The following is a 17,390-nucleotide window of genomic DNA, read 5'->3' on the forward strand; positions in this document are numbered from 1 at the left end:
CGAGAAGTTAGCCACCTCTGTTTTTAGGAACCCAAAGTTTGCTTTAGAGAAGTTTTTCAGGGTGGTTACCTTAGCAGGGGTGTAGGTGAGATGGAGAGTTCCATGGTTATCGGTTTGTGGTCAGATTTAACCAGGGAGGAATTCACTAGGTGTGGAGCAATGCTCTTCCATTTTGGTGATAACCAGGTCAAGGATTTTGCTTCCTCTAGTGGGGGGGTCAGAATGAGTTGGTCCAGGGCATTGGAATTAATAAATTCCAGAAAGTGTTGGGCCTGTACATTGGTACTTGAATAGTTTTCCCAGTTGATGGAAGGGTAGCTGAAGTCACCCAGTCTGAGAGTGTTGGGTTGGACCTTGATAGATTCCAAGGTGCTTAGGAACTTGGAGTGAGAGTCTAGGGAAATGTTTGGAGTTCTGTAGCAGGCTATGACTTGTATCGCTGTCTTACCCAGTGTTAGTTGTACCTGGAGTATCTCTGATGCATTATGCTTGGCTACAAGTCTAGAAGTGTGTGCGTATCCTTTAAGAATATGGAGAAATCACCTCCTTTGGAGCTTCCAGATGTATTCTAGGGCCGAAAGGTGTGGAATGAGCTGTAGCCTGGGAGTTCAGGGGTGCTTTCTGCCTCTTTAAACTAGAACACCGTTCCAGCACAGATGTTGACCTTCTTCATTTTGAGGAGAGCTTTGAGGGAGTGCATCTTGAGATTTAGACTTCTAGCACTGAGCAGCATGACCCTCAGATTGCATTTGTTTGTAGCTGTTAGGGTGGAATTTTGGTCTTTGGAACTGGCAAATCATTGAGGTTTATCAATCATGTCGTCCCAGGCAGAAAGATACTGGATGTTCTTAGAATGACACCAGAAACTTAGCCAATTGTTGAAGTCAATCATTTTCTGCTCGTACTGTGGTAACATTCTGGGTGACGGTAGAGTACTGCTCAGGGCTATGTTCATACCTGCCTGAGCCGCATAACCCAAGAGTTCCATCACATCTCTTTTCATGTAGTCCAGGGAGGTACATCTCTGGTCATTCACACCCACGTGGACAATGACCAAGTCATATTTGTACTTGTTATGGAGTGACCTGAGTGCATGTGTTATGTGGCGGATTTTGGCACCTGATAGACAACTGACTGTCACCTTCTCTTTGCTCAACCTAGTGAGTGGGACATCAGTGTGCCTCACAATCGAGTCCACTATGATTAGTACATTGGGAAAAATGTTTTGCCTTAAGGGCTTGAGTTGAGGGGCACACTGTGGTGCTGAGCTATGTGTTCTGGGATTGTTGTTGTGTTGTGGTGGTCAAATACGTTTCTGTCTCAGGGGTCTCAGTTTGGGTAAATTTTTATTGAGAGCTTCCGCAAAGGTGGATGTATGGTTTGTGTTTCTATGTGTGGGTTGTGATGGCTAGGGTTTTGGAAGGCTGTGTGTTCTATGTAGTGAGTTGCAGGTGTTGACCTTCTCCTCTTAACCAGGTAGTCTGGTCTTAGTTGGAGCATGCACTGCTTCAAGTTTGGTGATAAGTGTATCTCTCACATGTATGAGTGTTGGGAGGTAAGAGGAGAGGGTAGTCTGTGTACATTAAACAGTTGCCACACTGTCTCAGAATGCCCAAATGCACCAGGTTAGCAGGAGAAAGCACAGGAAATTGCCCTACAATCATACCGGGACGGGTGGTCATAACTAATAAGTACTGGTGCTGTTACTGCATAGGAACAGCTAGTGCTGATAGCACCAATGTGTGCTACAATAAATGCTACAAAAACCTGTCAAAGTGCCAGCCGATTAAGCTAATTGAAGTGCAAGAAGTAAAAGAACAAGCACGTTCTAAGGGTAAAATTGAAGAGCAGACTTTCTGGCAGCGGTAATGATTTACTTCAGCTGAGCACCATTGCACAGTGCACAAATATGGGCTTTTAAACCAGAAAGTTGAAAGGGATGGAAAAAATGCCCAAACGACCAATAAACTACAATTTCTGGACCAGAAACCACTCCTCTTGTGGTAGATAGGCTACCTAGTCCTTACCACTCCCACTGATAAGCTTACCACTCCCACTGATAAGCTAGAAGGCTTCCCTTAAACACAGAAAGGTCTGGGGGCCACAGTTTTGTCAGAATCAACTCCTTCTGCTGGCAAGATTACATTTTTGCTATAAAAGGTCTAGGTTGTTTTCTCCTAGTCAGGTTTGGAGCATACACACAATGTATTCTTTCAGTTAACAATTCCTGTTGTAGAATGCAAGTCCATTTGCTTATCTGTGCTATCATGAAATTAATGCAGTCTGTTCCTCCCAGCTTCTCAGGTACAGCAGAAAAATCTCAGGTTTTCTCTATGTGCTCTGGCCTCTAAATCTATTATTTTTTGAAAAGTCTCTTCCTAGGCAGTCTCATATTCAGCCAGCTTTTTCATTTTGACCTATGAGTTTTTAGTTTTATAATCTGATCTGAATATCTGTTTAAAGCTTCTTCCATTTTTCCCAGCCTTTTATTGTGTGAGTTGATACTCCATCAGTGTTTCATTTATTTTGGTCAGATCTGTATGCAGTTTTATACTTTCCTCAAGTTACTGGAAGTAATGTCTGGAGCTTGCACTTCTTTTTGCTGAACAGCTACCGTACTTTTCCAGTCTAGTTTTTTCATCACCTTTTGTAGCTGTTTGTCCTTCAGGCTCCTCTGTATTTCTTTTTTTCTGGCATTCAGGCAGTGTACTTACTTGTTAGTTACTGAAATTTACTCAGAAGTCCAGGTCCACTGGCTTTCTCCAAGTTTCTGTTTTCACACTGGGAGAGCCAGAATTAAGGTGTTACTTAGTGCGCAGCCATCTTGGATGTAATCTGTCTCTGGTTTTTGAGCATCTGTCTTTCATTCTTTTTTGCTTTGTAGTAATTTATTCAAGTAATACCATCGTCTGAGTACTTACGATATGCCTAGTTTGTCTCTACAGAATTTATTACAGCTGCTGAGGGGATTATGATTGCTGATTACCATATATTTCATCTTGATCATCTTGTCAGCCCACAGTATGCATCTGAATGTTTGACCTTAGTTGCTATAGCACTCTGTCTAGGTTTTAGTCTCCTCTGAATACCTTTGTGTTGTGCTTGTGTGTGTAATAGTTGAAGGTCTCAACTTGGCACATGTAGTTACTGTTGCTGCTACTGCAGTGTTTGATCTCCAGATTTTAATCTCAACTGAATGCCTTCTGTGTTGGATCTGCATGTCCTCTCTGTGCCAACAGGTTCATCTCTGTAACAGTTACAGAATGCAACTCTGGCACGAGTTATGATTACTGCCTTACATTGCTTGGCTTCCACTCTTAATTATTCAGGTGGGGTCTGCATGTCCTCTTGTACCCGCAGGCAATATTTTTTCCTTATGGATAGCTATATATCAGGGTGGATACAAGTCTGGAGAGTTTTACATTACAGGTCTTGAGCAAGTATCTGTGACTAGTGACTATGGCACGGGCCCCTAAGGCACTGTTGTTGGTTACTCCATTGTATTGTCTAGATTTATATTAACAGTTATTTTGGTTTATTGTAGTAGTGCTGAGCAAGGATCCAGCAAGAATCATGTTTGGGAAAGGTCACTAGATCAGCAAGAGATTGGAAGCAGTACATGGTCTGCTAAGAAGTTTAAAAGCATTCTAATATTATAATAAGGCATGGAAGCAAAGTTATTCAAAGGTGTGATCTGTTCCAAATGCAGATGCATGGCCAAGTGCACATCCTGTGAAACAACTTTCATTGTTAAATGGAATGGGGAAAAGGCACTGAAAAGCCACCAGATGTCAGAAAAACATCAATCCTTCAGCTCCAGAAGCAGTACTTTGCACTACATGGCTGAATAAACTTATTACAACTAGTGAAGCTTCGAAAGTGACAGCAGTTTGTCATGGTGTGAAACACGATCATTCATATGTATCCATGGACTGTGGAGGTATAGTGGAACAGACAATTTTCCCTGACTCTACTGTGACTTTAAAATTCAGTTGTGAGAAGACAAAATCTGAGAGCATTATAATGAATGTACTTGAACCTCATTCAGAGGAGCTCTTTCTGCAGGAACTTGGAACTTCCTATTTATCACTGTGATCAGGTGCATCTAGTAAAGCAAACAGAAAAAAATTTCCCAATGGTTATTCAGTATTGCACTCATGCCTATTGTACTCAACATAAACATCTGGAGTTCTGTGAGCATCATAACGAAAGTGTTGAATTCATCTTTACAAGATTAAAGGGCATCTTTGTGCAGAAAAGACTAAAAGTACCAAACATGTCTAGCTATGCTGCAGACAGTGCCTCAATTAATTGTGGAAAACACATCTGAAAGCTGAAGTGCCTTACATCATTGCAGCAAACTGTTTGTGCCATGTAATACTTAACTGTGCAAAGCATGCAAACAAGACACTTGCAAGGTTTGATGTGGCAGCACTGGTTTAGAAAGTGCACAGTGAGTTTTCAACATGTGCAAAAAAAAAAAAAAAAGGCACTGTTTATGGACTTCTCCTTAAGGTCCTGACTTAGGAAAGAATAGATCATGCAGCGTGTTGTCACAAGGTGGCTGTCTTTGTTCACAGTTGTGGCAAGGCTGGTAGAATGCTGTCCTGTTACTAAAAATTATTATATTAGTCAAGGACCTAAGAAAGTCACACTCTTGTCTGGAGATTTGTGGAGGCCGATGAGGATGGTTTCGATGACAGTATCTCCGAGGCAGGGTGCTACAAACATTTCATGCACTATATCCTGCAGATATTCTACAAGTCTATATCAAAACTTGAAAGTAATGCATTCTTTGCCCAAGAGTTGTACACAGTGATAACTCTTGGAAATGAGTTGCAGAGAAGGCTAGATGACCAGTTCTTTGGTGCTAAAGCTTCATCTGCCTTGAGCGCTTTACTCCAACTGTTGCACTGCAGGTCTGTAAGGACTTCTGTAATTGTTATAGTAAAGCACTTTGTTACCTGCAGAAGTGGATTTGACTATGGTAATAGCCCCTTTAAAACTATATGCAGGTCCTCAGCCTACAACAGCCTGTAACATGGTCAGAACTGTGTACAGCTGCAGATGTTTTCAAATTGAGTGTGGACATTGAAACACATTACTCAGACTACTGTACTTAAACTGTTGCGTTACGATTATAGATGACAGAGACATAAGGGATCACAGAGTGACTTTTTTTTTTTTTTAACTAAACATTCAGACTTCAAAATGCTTTACAGACTGGTGCAGTTTGCCTTTTCAGTTCCCCCAGCAGTAGCTTTGTGGAAAGTTTTTTTTCACTTATGGGAAGTGCATGGACTGATACAAAAAACAGAATGCTTGCGTCTCTTGTGAAGGCCGAGTTGCAGGTCAAACAGAATTTTAATGAGCTGTTCACAATTGCATACATTTGTAAAAGATAACCAGCCATTACTAGAGCTGTCAAGAGTGAATGTAAATATATAGCTCCAAGTATAAGTTATGGATGTTCATCGTGTTACACTGCTCCAGTCGTCACACTTGGGTTATCCTACCGTCAGGCAGTCCTGCAGTTGGCCAGAGTTCCAAAGTCTTGGTCCGGCGTCGGTTGCTGTCGCTTCTTCCCTGACGTCAGTGCGCCAGGGGTATATAAGAGGCATCCAATGCCATTTTCTTCAGTTTTTCTTGCCACGCGGTGCCCGAAGCAGAAGCAGTTCGCAAGCGCCGGTTGGCCGACTCCTGAGATTTTCAAATCGAATTTCAGACCGAAGTCTTCAGTAAAGCTAAGTACCCCCTTGGGGAACCTTTTCTTGCCTCAGTCCGATGTCAGAAAAAGTTAACAGTTGCATTTCTTGTGGGAAGCAAATACCTCATAAGGACTTTCATTCTTACTGTATTCCTTGCCTAGGCCCAGACCACGACATCATAGGTTGTCGGTTTTGCGCTAGGTTTAATAAACGAACTATAAAATGGTTTGATTTCGCCCAACATTATTTTGGTAGGAAATTTTAATTATATCATGCTGTCGGAGCAACCGACGACCGGAATGCATAAAAAATGCAAGGATAAGGACAGGCAGCCGATACCTAAACTAGACTCCGAGGCCTCTGCTGGGCCCGTCGCCGGTTCTTCAGTTTTCAGTGAGGCGCCTACGCAGCCCCTGACGACCACTGATTTAGAACCTCAGATGGCTTCCGATTCTCAAGCGGAGATTACTAGGCCTCCACAGCCTTCATCTTTAGCCCCTTCCGACTCCAGGGCTGAAGGTGATTCCGGTGCAGTTGAAACGCCTTCAGTTGCAGAAGGTGTCTTCAGACCGACTACACTCACCATTAAATCCTATGCAAAGCTGAAAACTCTTTTAAAAGCAAAAAAGACTGTACAGCAGTCTCCAGCACAAGGCCCCATGCCTAAGAAACAGATGCTTAAGATGGCTGAAGATTTAATTACCGTAATCAGGGGTTCCCATCCCCCTCCTGATAAAAGGCCAAGACAGGAGGAGGAGTACGCTTCCTCTGACCAGGTCTCAATTTCCTCAGATTCTTCTGAGGAACAGGAATACTCTTTTCCCCCTTATGAAGATTCTGATGCTGAAGAGTCTATTCCCTCAGCATCTCCCCCAGAAGACTACTCTTTTGGGGAAACTTTACATACCATGAGGGAACATTTCCGCTGGGAAGGCCAGGATTACTCTGATTCTAAGAAAAGGCTCCGAGAATTCCTTTTACTACCCCAGCACAGACGCTGGCTATTCCACCCGTGTTAGACATTGTGGATGATGTTTATTTAGACTCTAGCCTTAACCCAGACTCTCTACCGCCTTCACCAGCCAAACCAGACAGATACTACAGAGTCCATGACTCTCACAAATTCCTATATAAAAGCTCTGTTGCTGACCCAGAAACCATTTCCCAGGGTCCCAAAGGGGTTAAGGCCTCTATTGCCAAAAATCCTGTACCCTCTGAAAGGGATTCCAGAGCACTAGACAGATGGGGAAAGAAAGTATATACCTCAGCTACTCTAGCCATGAGGGCCTTAAATTGCCAGTTTCACATGCTGAAATATCAGTAAATACCCGATGTCTCAATTAAAACAAAAAATGATCACACATTCAGAGCAGCCTGATTTCAAGGAAATGCAAGATTTGTTGCATGCAGCTGAACAAGTGGGAAAACATACTTTGCAATGTGGATTTGATTCATTGGAGGCTTCCTGTAGAGCAGCAGTGACTGGGCCTGTCTTACGTAGGCATGCTTGGTTAAAAGAACAAACCCTACCTGATCATGTTAAAGCAAAGTTATTGGATGCACCTTTACATCAGGATGTTTTATTTGGTGTAAAAGCAGAAGAGGTTTTAAAGAAAATGGAGAATAAGGCAAAATCTATGCAGACAGTCAAGGATTTTTTACAGGTTCAACCCCCTCGTTTCAGCAGAAATTGGCCAACAAAAAACTGGTCCTTTCCAGCTTCTGACAGACCACAGAGGGGCAGATGCCCAAGGGGCAGAGGTCAGTCACAAGGCCCTTACAAGCCTCGACAATGGGGTACCACAACCCAGAAAGGAGGAGAAGACAGGTCCCAAGCTATCAGAAGACAAACACAATGACTTATCCCTCATCCTGCCAAGCAAATCTCTCTTGGCAGCTCCTTTGGGAGGAAAATTAGCACTTTTTGCAGACAACTGGCACAACATCACAAAAGACAAATGGGTCCTAAATATTGTCTCACAAGAATACAGATTCCACTTTCACACTTTTACCAAGGATAAAAGGAATGGCAAACCTGCCACCAAATCAATGGGCAGAGGCTCAAAACAAATTACAGCTCTCATGGACATGAGAGCCATTCAACAGGTACTTACACAGGAACAAGGACAAGGATTTTACTCGAGACTCTTTCTGGTCCCCAGAAAGGACAAAGCCTGGAGACCCATTCTGGACCTCTCAATTCTAAACACTTATCTGCAAGTACCCAAATTCAAGATGCTAACACTACAGCAACTTCTTCCCATGCTGGGTAAGAAGGCTTGGCTAGTAACGTTGGATCTCAAGGAGGCATACCTGCATGTCACTATCAGACAAAATTGCAGGAGATACCTCCGATTTACTGCAGGTTCAACTCATTATCAATTCCCTGCACTGCCCTTTGGCTTATCTACTGCGCCCAGGGTCTTCACAAAATGCCTGGCACCAGTAATTGCATACTGCAGACAGAGGAATTCAAATATATCCATACCTGGACGACTGCCTTATTCAAGCAGAAAGCAAGGACATTCTTTTAAAGCATCTGGCGTTTGTCAAACACCTATTAAGTTGCCTAGGGTATACAGTAAACGAAAAGAAATCAAAACTAGTGCCCTCACAAGACATAATATTCCTGGGTGCCAACTTAAATACAATGGCCCAGATGGCTTATCTCACGCCAGACAAGCAAGAACAACTGACTCAATACTTCAAAATGATGGCAACAAAGACCCAACTCCCTGCAAGAAATATTCTGCAGGCCTTTGGATTCATGGCATCTTGCATACTACTAATACCATTTGCAAAACTGCATATGAGGAAATTACAATGGTACCTGAAAAGCGTATGGACTCAACACAGCTTGGACACAATGAATACCGCTCATTCCCTGTCTTCAACAGGAGTTTCTGTGGTGGGCTCAGGCATGTCACCTCAACAAGGGTCAGCCTTTTATCGTACCCACAGCCAGGCAAACTATAACAACAGATGCATCGGATTATGCCTGGGGAGCACACATGGCAGGACAGTGCATTCAGGGAAAGTGGTGTACAGATCAAAGGCATTTGCATATCAATCAAAAAGAAATGCTAGCTGTACAAAATGCTCTAACAGCTTTCAAGAACCTCCTACATCCAGGACAACTAATAAAGAGAGACAACACCACGGTAATGTGGTACATAAACAAGCAAGGGGGTACACGCTCCTACCCCCTATGCAGGCAAGCAATGACCTTGTGGAACACAGCACTGACCTACCAAGTTCAACTACAAGCACAATTCCTGCCAGGAAAGAAAAACACATTGGCAGACAATCTAAGTAGAAACATCATGGATCCTCAGGAGTGGCAACTAGATCCACAAGTATTTGCAATGATAACTCAAAAATGGGGGCGCCCAGACATAGATCTGTTTGCCAACCCCCAAAACTGCCAACTTCGGAAATTTTGCACAAGGACATACCACCCACTAGCTTGGAAAGTGGACGCCCTCTCATTCAGTTGGAAAACATTAACAGTGTATGCCTTTCCTCCACTGCCTCTTCTAGCAAAGGTGCTGCTGAAAGCCAAATTAGAGAGGCCAAAGGATACTCATTGCTCCAGACTGGCCACACCAACACTGGTATCCAGTACTAAGGAACATGGCTCAAGGCCCACCATGGATTTTGCCTCAAATTCCTCACCTGCTCACTCAGCAACGCAATCAGATTCTACACAGCCAGCTCAAGACTTTAAATCTGGCTGCATGGCAAATTACCTAAGCAACCAGTCAACACTTCTCTCTAAAGCTGTTATGGATGTCATTCTGGAGGCCAGGAGGCCCAGCAACAGGAAAACCTATTCAGACAAATGGAAAAGATTTTGCGCCTGGAACAAAATCCCCTTGTTCCAAATATTCCTCAGATTCTACAATATTTAACTGAGATGTTGCACAAAGGACTTTCTTTTTCCTCTATTAAGATCCACGCCTCAGCGATTTCAGCTCACTACAGCACGGATCCTCCTATATTTTCACATCCACTGCTAAGACAGTACCTCAGAGGGGCTAAGAACATAAGACCGCCCCGGAGAGCACCAACACCAACTTGGGATCTCAACTTTGCCCTGGAAAAGCTTACACTGCCGCCCTTTGAACCAGCTTTTACAGCTGATTTACAGTTTCTGTCGTGGAAAACTGCCCTGCTGCTAGCAATAACTTCAGCACGAAGAGTCTCAGAGCTACAGGCCCTAATGGCAGTGGAGCCTTTCATCATTTTTCATCAAGACAGAGTCGCTCTACGAACTAACCCTTCCTGTATGTCAAAGGTGGTATCCAGTGTGGCCCTAAACCAAACCATTAATTTGCCCACCTTTTTCCCAAACCCCCAGAACAAAGGCGAAAGGCTCCTGCATTCTTTGGACATTCACAGGGAATTACATTACTACTTGGATAAAACTAAGGCTTTCAGAAAATCTGACCAGCTCTTTGTATCCTATGCTGCAGGATAACATGGAAAAGCTATCTCAAAACAAACCATTTCAAAATGGACAGGACATTGTATCCGTTTCTGCTACACACATCATGGGAAACCTGTACCTGCTAGCATTAGGCCCCATTCCACCAGGGCTACAGCTACATCAACAGCATTTCTCAGAGGGGTACCAACCAAGGATATTTTGGAGGCTGCAACTTGGATTTCAGTGCACACCTTCACCAAGCACTATCATCTACCTCTATACTCTAAAACCAGAGCTGGCTTTGCCACTGCAGTTCTGCAGGGCCTACTAGCTTCTCCAAACCCTGTTTAGTTCCACCGCCCATCCTTAGCTTTGGGATTCAACCCAAGTGTGATGACTGCAGCAGTGTAACACGATGAACATAGTACAATTTTGTACCTACCATAAATGTGTTCGAGTGTTCACACTGCTGCAGTCCAGGTTACCCTCCCTCCATCCCCTCTGACCTAGCTGAACTTTTCTATACCTTTCTATCTTGAACAACCTTTGTGGTGTATTTGCTTGTAACTAAAGGTATTCCTTTTATTTCCTTTACATGTTTAATTAGCAATATGTATTGCCTACCTACTTGGGGGCACCTGATATCTGGGGCAAGAAAAACTGAAGAAAATGGCGTCGGATGCCTCTTGTATACCCCTGGCGCACTGACGTCAGGGAAGAAGCGACAGCAACCGATGCTGGACCAAGACTTTGGAACTCTGGCCGACTGCGGGGACCGCCTGAGATAACCCAAGTGTGATGTCTGCAGCAGTGTGAACACTCGAACATCTACATTTATGGTAGGTACAAAACTGTACTTTATAGCAAGTAGACTGTTCTTGCTGGACAACTTCAGTTTATGTAAAATTGAGACAAGACAATTATTTGTTTCACTTTTTCTATAAAATTAGTAATGTGACCATGATTTTATATTCATTTTCCCATGTTTGTTTATATTTCATCCTGTAGTGTCTAGTGTTACTTTGACGTACTGTTATCTGTAGTAGTTGGAGTTAAGTGAACTGCTTTGAATGAATTACTGCTAACTAAAGTTATTTACGTTGTATCCGATTTATTGTATATTTCTCTATTTAGTAACTGCATGTGGTATTCAAGACTTGTGCTGAGAAGAGAGTTGTTAGAGAAAAGGAGTTGTGGCTAGATTATGTATGGGGTGCAGGGTTTGTTTGTCAGGAAGTGGCACTGTGGAAATGTGGCAGCCCTACTTGATGCAGCAGTTATGAACTGAAATTCATGCAGTTTTTCAGTCTCCACCTTCCTTCCCTGTGAATATGAAAGAGCATGCTTGCTTTTGTGTTCAGTATAGCAATGACTTCATGGCAGAGAACCTCTACATCACTGTTAACTTTTGTAATGTGACCTAAAGTATTGTGCAAATGTTGTGGTCTGTACCCTCATTTTTATGAATAGTCTAGATGAAAATCTGTGATATGAAGGGCGAGGAGTTGGGTAGAAATAAATAAAATTTAAAAAGTCAGGAGAAGTGAAACAGGAAAAATGAAATTGGGAAGCTTTCCTTTTCCTTATACAGCTTAATCTGTATGAGAATGGAGATCTCTTGGGTAGGATAGCAGTGATGTGCATTGGTGGGGACTGACTGGCCTATGTAAAGTTAAAAAAAAAAAAATGGGAAGACTGTCCGTTAGTCTAAAAGGTTTCGTTTCTGTCCAGGTAATGTTGCCAGTTTGGTTAGAAGGCTTTGGTAAAGGCTTCACCTTTGATGTTAAATATGCTTATTTATTTATGTACATTTGTTGACTGGCAGTGTCCAGCTGGGTTGTTCCATTTTCACTGGAGTCCTGAGAGAAAAGCTTTGAGACAAGTATAACATGTAGAATGATCCTGAAAATAATTGTTGACAAAAACGTACTGTAGTGGAAATCATATACAAGGAAAATATTTTAAAAAGTATCTTGAGATGTTACCACGTAGTAATCCTATAATAGTCATCATTCAAGTCCGTTCACTTGTAGTGCAGATAAATCTGTGGGCACTGTAGATGAATTCATGTGAAATGATTAATAATTCAGCATGAAATAACTTCAGAAATATGACAGGATTACGAATACTTACCATGATACTGGATATGAAAAGATTATGGTACAAAAAATTAAATTGTTCATAGAAATGGCAACCTAAAACATTTATGTATCTGTTTCTTGGTTACTAGATTGCAACATAATTGTAGTTCGTGAGAGGCTGTAAGTTGTTGGAGAAATTCAAAAAGCCTGTTTTTCATACCTGTATGCTGCAACACAGAACATTATTTTCAAAGTATTCCAAGGAATGCAGGGTAACTTGCTTCTGCACTATTTCACTTGATTGCAAAACTATTTTTATAATCCTTGTCATTGCTTTCTCTTCCTGTTTTCTTCTTGCAGCTTTGAAGATTGCTGTAGTAGAAATTTATCATTCTCGATTAAAGGAACGTCAAAGACGGAAAAAGTGAGTTATTTAATCTGTTTTTGTTTATACTAAATCTTTTAAGTCAGAAAATTGTTTTCCTTGCATTTTAATGTTGAATGAGATTCTCATAGCAATAGAGGCCAGGGGAACGGTGGTCATTTTTGTTCCCTGGTAGAATCAGAAAAAAAATTCACATAATTCTAGATATTAAGATTAAAATTCCTCACACCAGAGCTCAACAGGCTACATTTTCCTAAGCCCGACAGCCCAGAGCCAAATTTTGATGCAGCTGGGGAATATGCATTTTTCTTTGGGATATAGTAACTCAGAACATGAAGTTTGTAAGGTGCTATTTTTTTCTTGGTATGTTTGTTAGAATATCACCCTGACTGTACATAATACTGGATCAGCTTGAAGTCTCCAATACTGTCAGATGAAGTTACACAGACCTTGAATGTTGGTAAATTTTAGTGTTACTTTTAATTCTGTTATTTTTGTTTTCTTTGGGTTGAATAAATCTAGGAAAGTTGTTTTGTCATTCACTAGTTGTTGATGGATTAATTCACCTGCACATAGGACAAACATTATGTAGGTGGTGGCAACTTAATTTCACAGACCTGACAGAACAGGAGCTTAACTAGCATAAAATGAAAGCATAACAAGGTTAAAATGTTATGTATATTTTTGGAAAATAAAGTAGCTGTGAAGTAGCCAAAAGTAAGAAACTTTGGTATAAATTGTAATGGTTGTGGAGTCTCAATGTTCTGGAAGATGCAAATGGAGTGGGTGGCATTTCCTTCTCTGTAGAAACATCTCTAATTGGATAGAGGATAGGGCTTAGCCCTAGGCAGAATTAGCTAAGACTTGGACACTTCCTTTTCCACAGCCTTCATAGTGCTCCATGTGATACCTGGAATAAGGGAAGGTTAGACCTCACTAAGCTCTTAAGAATAAGAATGGAAGACTCCTCCCACAGACGTGCCTATTCTCAGCTATTTTTCTGTCATGACACTGATAACTCCTAAGAATATATTGCCACAGAAGATCAAAAGGAATGCAAAGTATCTTATCCTCAGAAAACCGCGAAAAGGTAACAGCAGAACCTAGTAGAAAGGCATTATCTTCTGTTGGAAGATTGGTTGTTTGAAAGGCAAAGGTAAGCGTTTTAGAAGAAAGGGTGAAAGTGTGTTCTGGACTATTTTGCGCATGCCTGATGTAGTGGGGGGAGGACAAGGAAATCTCATTAGTCTTGTGGTACCTGTTAGAACAGCACAAACAAGTTGAGTTTACAGAACCTAGAATTTATGTTCTTACAAACATCCAGTTTGCACAAGCAGCACCACCAAGGCAGAGTATAATAGTGCAAGAGTGTACAGTTACTGCATAAAGCATGGGCTGCTGTAAATGTCCCAAAGAAAATAAATAACACCCCCCTGTCCATCGGTTAGCAGCTTGTTCGGGTATTTGGTATGCCTTGTTCTTTCTTTAGGTGCCTTTAGAAGCCCAAGGATAGAGGTTCCCTTCTTAGTAAGGCAGTTCTGCACCTGCTCTTACTAGCTTGATCACAGGATACCATAAATTTTATTTTTTTTACTTCAGTTACCTTTGTCCCGTAACAGCCTTTAATTGCTTCAGCCAAATAATTGTGTGTCAAGCAAATTATCTGAACATCTTGTATCAGTAGTTGTGAGCTCAGTGTAGGTTGTAGGCAGAGTACTTTGTCAAGGCTGTCTGAAGTCAGTTGGTTATGTGTGAATACTTTGTACCATCCTTCTAAGTCTTTTTGCCTTCCAGCAAAAGGTGAAATTTTTCCCTGGTTCTCTGTCATTACAATGAGGTTGTTCTCCTTGCATGCTTCCATATTGAGGTTTTCATGTGTAACATCATTAAATACAACCAGTTTCAAGGGTTCATCTTTTCCCAGAGGTTGAAATTGTAAAACTAGTTTTGCATAATGAATTCTGCAACAGCCTTGTTTCAAGAATACTTTGCACATTGGCAAGTTCTCTACTTGGTGCCTAACAGCATCAAAGGTGGTATTTAGGTTACTTTGCCTGGCAGCCAGAGGATTTGTCCTCTTTAACGTGGGTAAGTCCATTTAAGATGTGGTAATGGGGGAGGGAGTCCGCTACACTGCCCATATATGTTCCATGATGATTGGATGAAGAATTTTTTTTTGTATAGTTTTCTTGCTCTACCAAAACCATTCTATATAGTAAAGTCAAGTCTCACATAAGAGAAATGGTCACATGTTTCACAAGCAACTTGAAGAGTAGCTTTCATGTAGCAATAATTGAAACAAATCTTTCTGCGACACCCCATCCAAAGCTGTCTGCATGGCAGACAGACACTTTAGTAATGTTATTGTCCCCCTGTAACCAGAACAAGCTGGTCAACCTGTGCGGTTTCCCTCCTGACTTAAGAGCAAAGTCTTTCACTTCTGATGTACAAGAAGAGTGGTACAACTGCCAGAACATAAACACACCTGAATTTTTTGGTCATTCACAATGCAGTAGGGGATGGATGTAAACATCTCAATATAGAGCTCCATACCTTAGAAAAATGCAGACTTTAAATACCTGTAGAGCAAACTTCCCATTGTTGTTGACAAATTGAGGCCAAAAGGAGTTTGAGAACTCTGCATGTTTTGCTGAGTATTTTGAAAGTTCTTACCTGCAGACTTCTTCAAAACCCACTCACAATGTTTTGGATACTCCTCCTTTTTGGAGTCTCTCTGAAATTATGCACTCATGTAGTGGAGATTAATTTTTAGCCAGCATTGTCAACATACTCAAAAACATAATCTTTATAGCTCTGTACCTGACATACCTCTCAACTGTCCAGATTTTCACAGAATGTCTAGATTTTGGCCTCTTATTTTTGACCCGGTCTTCATAAAATCTGTGATTTTTGTGACAAACCATTGCGGGTTGATGTCACTAAATAATACTAAATAAATAGACATTTGAGTTTCAGACTTCATATTCTTCAGAAAATATATAATAATGCAAAATCATTTATAGGAGCAATATTTAAAATCTGTCTGTATTTTTGTCCTTTATCTTCCCTTTATTTCTAGCTTTGCCCAGATTTCTTGTGCTGAGAGGTTGAGAGGTCTGGTGCCTTATCTTAGTTTCCTGATTCAGAGAATACACCATAGGTTCATAAGTAAGTACTAAATAGTCAGCCTACAGACAATTACAAGTCTAGCCATTAAACCGTATTCAAAGGTCATTAGTGATGAGTGCATCATGTTTCACCCATGAGGTAGAAGGCTGTGTCGGTTCATCTCATGGCACATAGTGAATATCTTTTTCATGCAAATACCTTTCTATGCCTGCATTATCAGCTGGTACAAAATTTAAAGCTGCACCAGTTCTTATTTCTTTCTGTAGCTTTACTAGATCACCTCAGTATTTCATCTGCATGTTATGTCTTGTATTCCTGTTTTACTTAGTAACACAGAATCCACAGGAGTCACCACACGAAAAGTATAAAATCTTCTTTATTGGAGTTTTATTCCTGTTTTACTGTTCACTGTTGCTTTGTTGTAGGGTATGCGGTTGCTTCATTCATTCAGTGCTAGTTTCTTACATAGTCCCTCTAGAATTCTCTGTTTCAACTGAGTTCTTTGGCAGCATTTTCAATGCGTCTCCTCAGTGTTGTCATTTTTTTTTTTTAATTTCCTAGCCCTCTCCTTCAGCATTGACTTTGAGAAGCCTGGAATGATGTGTACTTGCATAAATACCACTATGCCTTACAAAATTCCACAGCTTCGGATTGGCCACTGACAACTGGTATGCACAGTCAGCCATTTTGTACAGCTTGCTCCCATTTCATTTTTGATGCAAAGTGGTTTCCTTAATGCACTGAATTCTCACTGAACATTTAGAATCCGCAAAATGTCTAATGCTTGTAATTTTGAAATATGTTCTGTCACTGCCATGTTTCTTTTGGCTTCTTTTAGGGTAGGCTACTTATCAACCTGACAGAGGGGCAATTTGGGTTCTGACTAGAGAATGATGGGGATTGTAGTTGGACATTCTGCATAGCAGTTTTTGCTTTCAGACTGCTGTCTGATGATGATTTCCAGTCACATTGACTACTAGTTTTTACTCATAGCATTATTTCTGTGTCCAATTGTGTTTTTCTAGCAGTCCTTGTTCAAAGAACTATACTCTAGTCATAGATTTAATACTGAAGCTGCTTGCCGTAGTTCTTTTTATACCCATGTTAAGTTTTCTACCATTGCCACTCTGTGACTTTTGAGGTGGACCATCCTTATTATCCAGCAGTGAAGAAATTTCTTCAGAGTTTTTCACTTTTTAATTTGTGCTCATGCTCCTGGCACCAAGTTGTGTGAATTGTTCAGTGACATGAAGGTGCAGTGCGTCAACTTCATGACATGAATGTACAGCGTGTCAGATTGAAGTTCCTGTAAGCCCTTAGTAACTATGTAATTGTACCCTGAGACTACAGACATGCCATCATTGGGTTTGCATCTGCTCCCTGTGCAGATCTCCCAGTTATCCATAATCTGTTTCAATGTAGAAACAGATTTTACATAACAGAGATTGACAAAATCGCTAGCTGTGGACATCACTATGAGTATGAGGCAGTGACAGTTTCAGAGGTAACATGAAGCAAAAGCAGAAAGTTTTAAAAAAAATGCTTGTTATATTTGGACATTCCTGTGGACAAATTGCAGAAACTGCTTTAAATTCTTCTGCAAAGATGTTTGTATCTGAAGCCATTTGTTCGTCAAGCAAAGTCATGCTGTGTTTTCT

General features: G+C 41.2%; 1 protein-coding gene across 1 annotated transcript in view; it reads left to right on the forward strand.

The window, feature by feature from the left end:
- TADA2A (transcriptional adaptor 2A) overlaps positions 1–17,390 on the forward strand; it is a 461,073-nt gene that overhangs the window by 133,443 nt on the left and 310,240 nt on the right. The window contains exon 9 of the mRNA XM_044054901.1: positions 12,579–12,642. Coding sequence (XP_043910836.1) covers positions 12,579–12,642 — 64 coding nt within the window. The remainder of the gene's footprint in view (positions 1–12,578; positions 12,643–17,390) is intronic.

The sequence above is a fragment of the Protopterus annectens genome, chromosome 13.part0 (genome assembly GCF_019279795.1).
Source record: "Protopterus annectens isolate FY-2018-M chromosome 13.part0, PAN1.0, whole genome shotgun sequence".
NCBI lineage: Eukaryota > Metazoa > Chordata > Ceratodontiformes > Protopteridae > Protopterus > Protopterus annectens.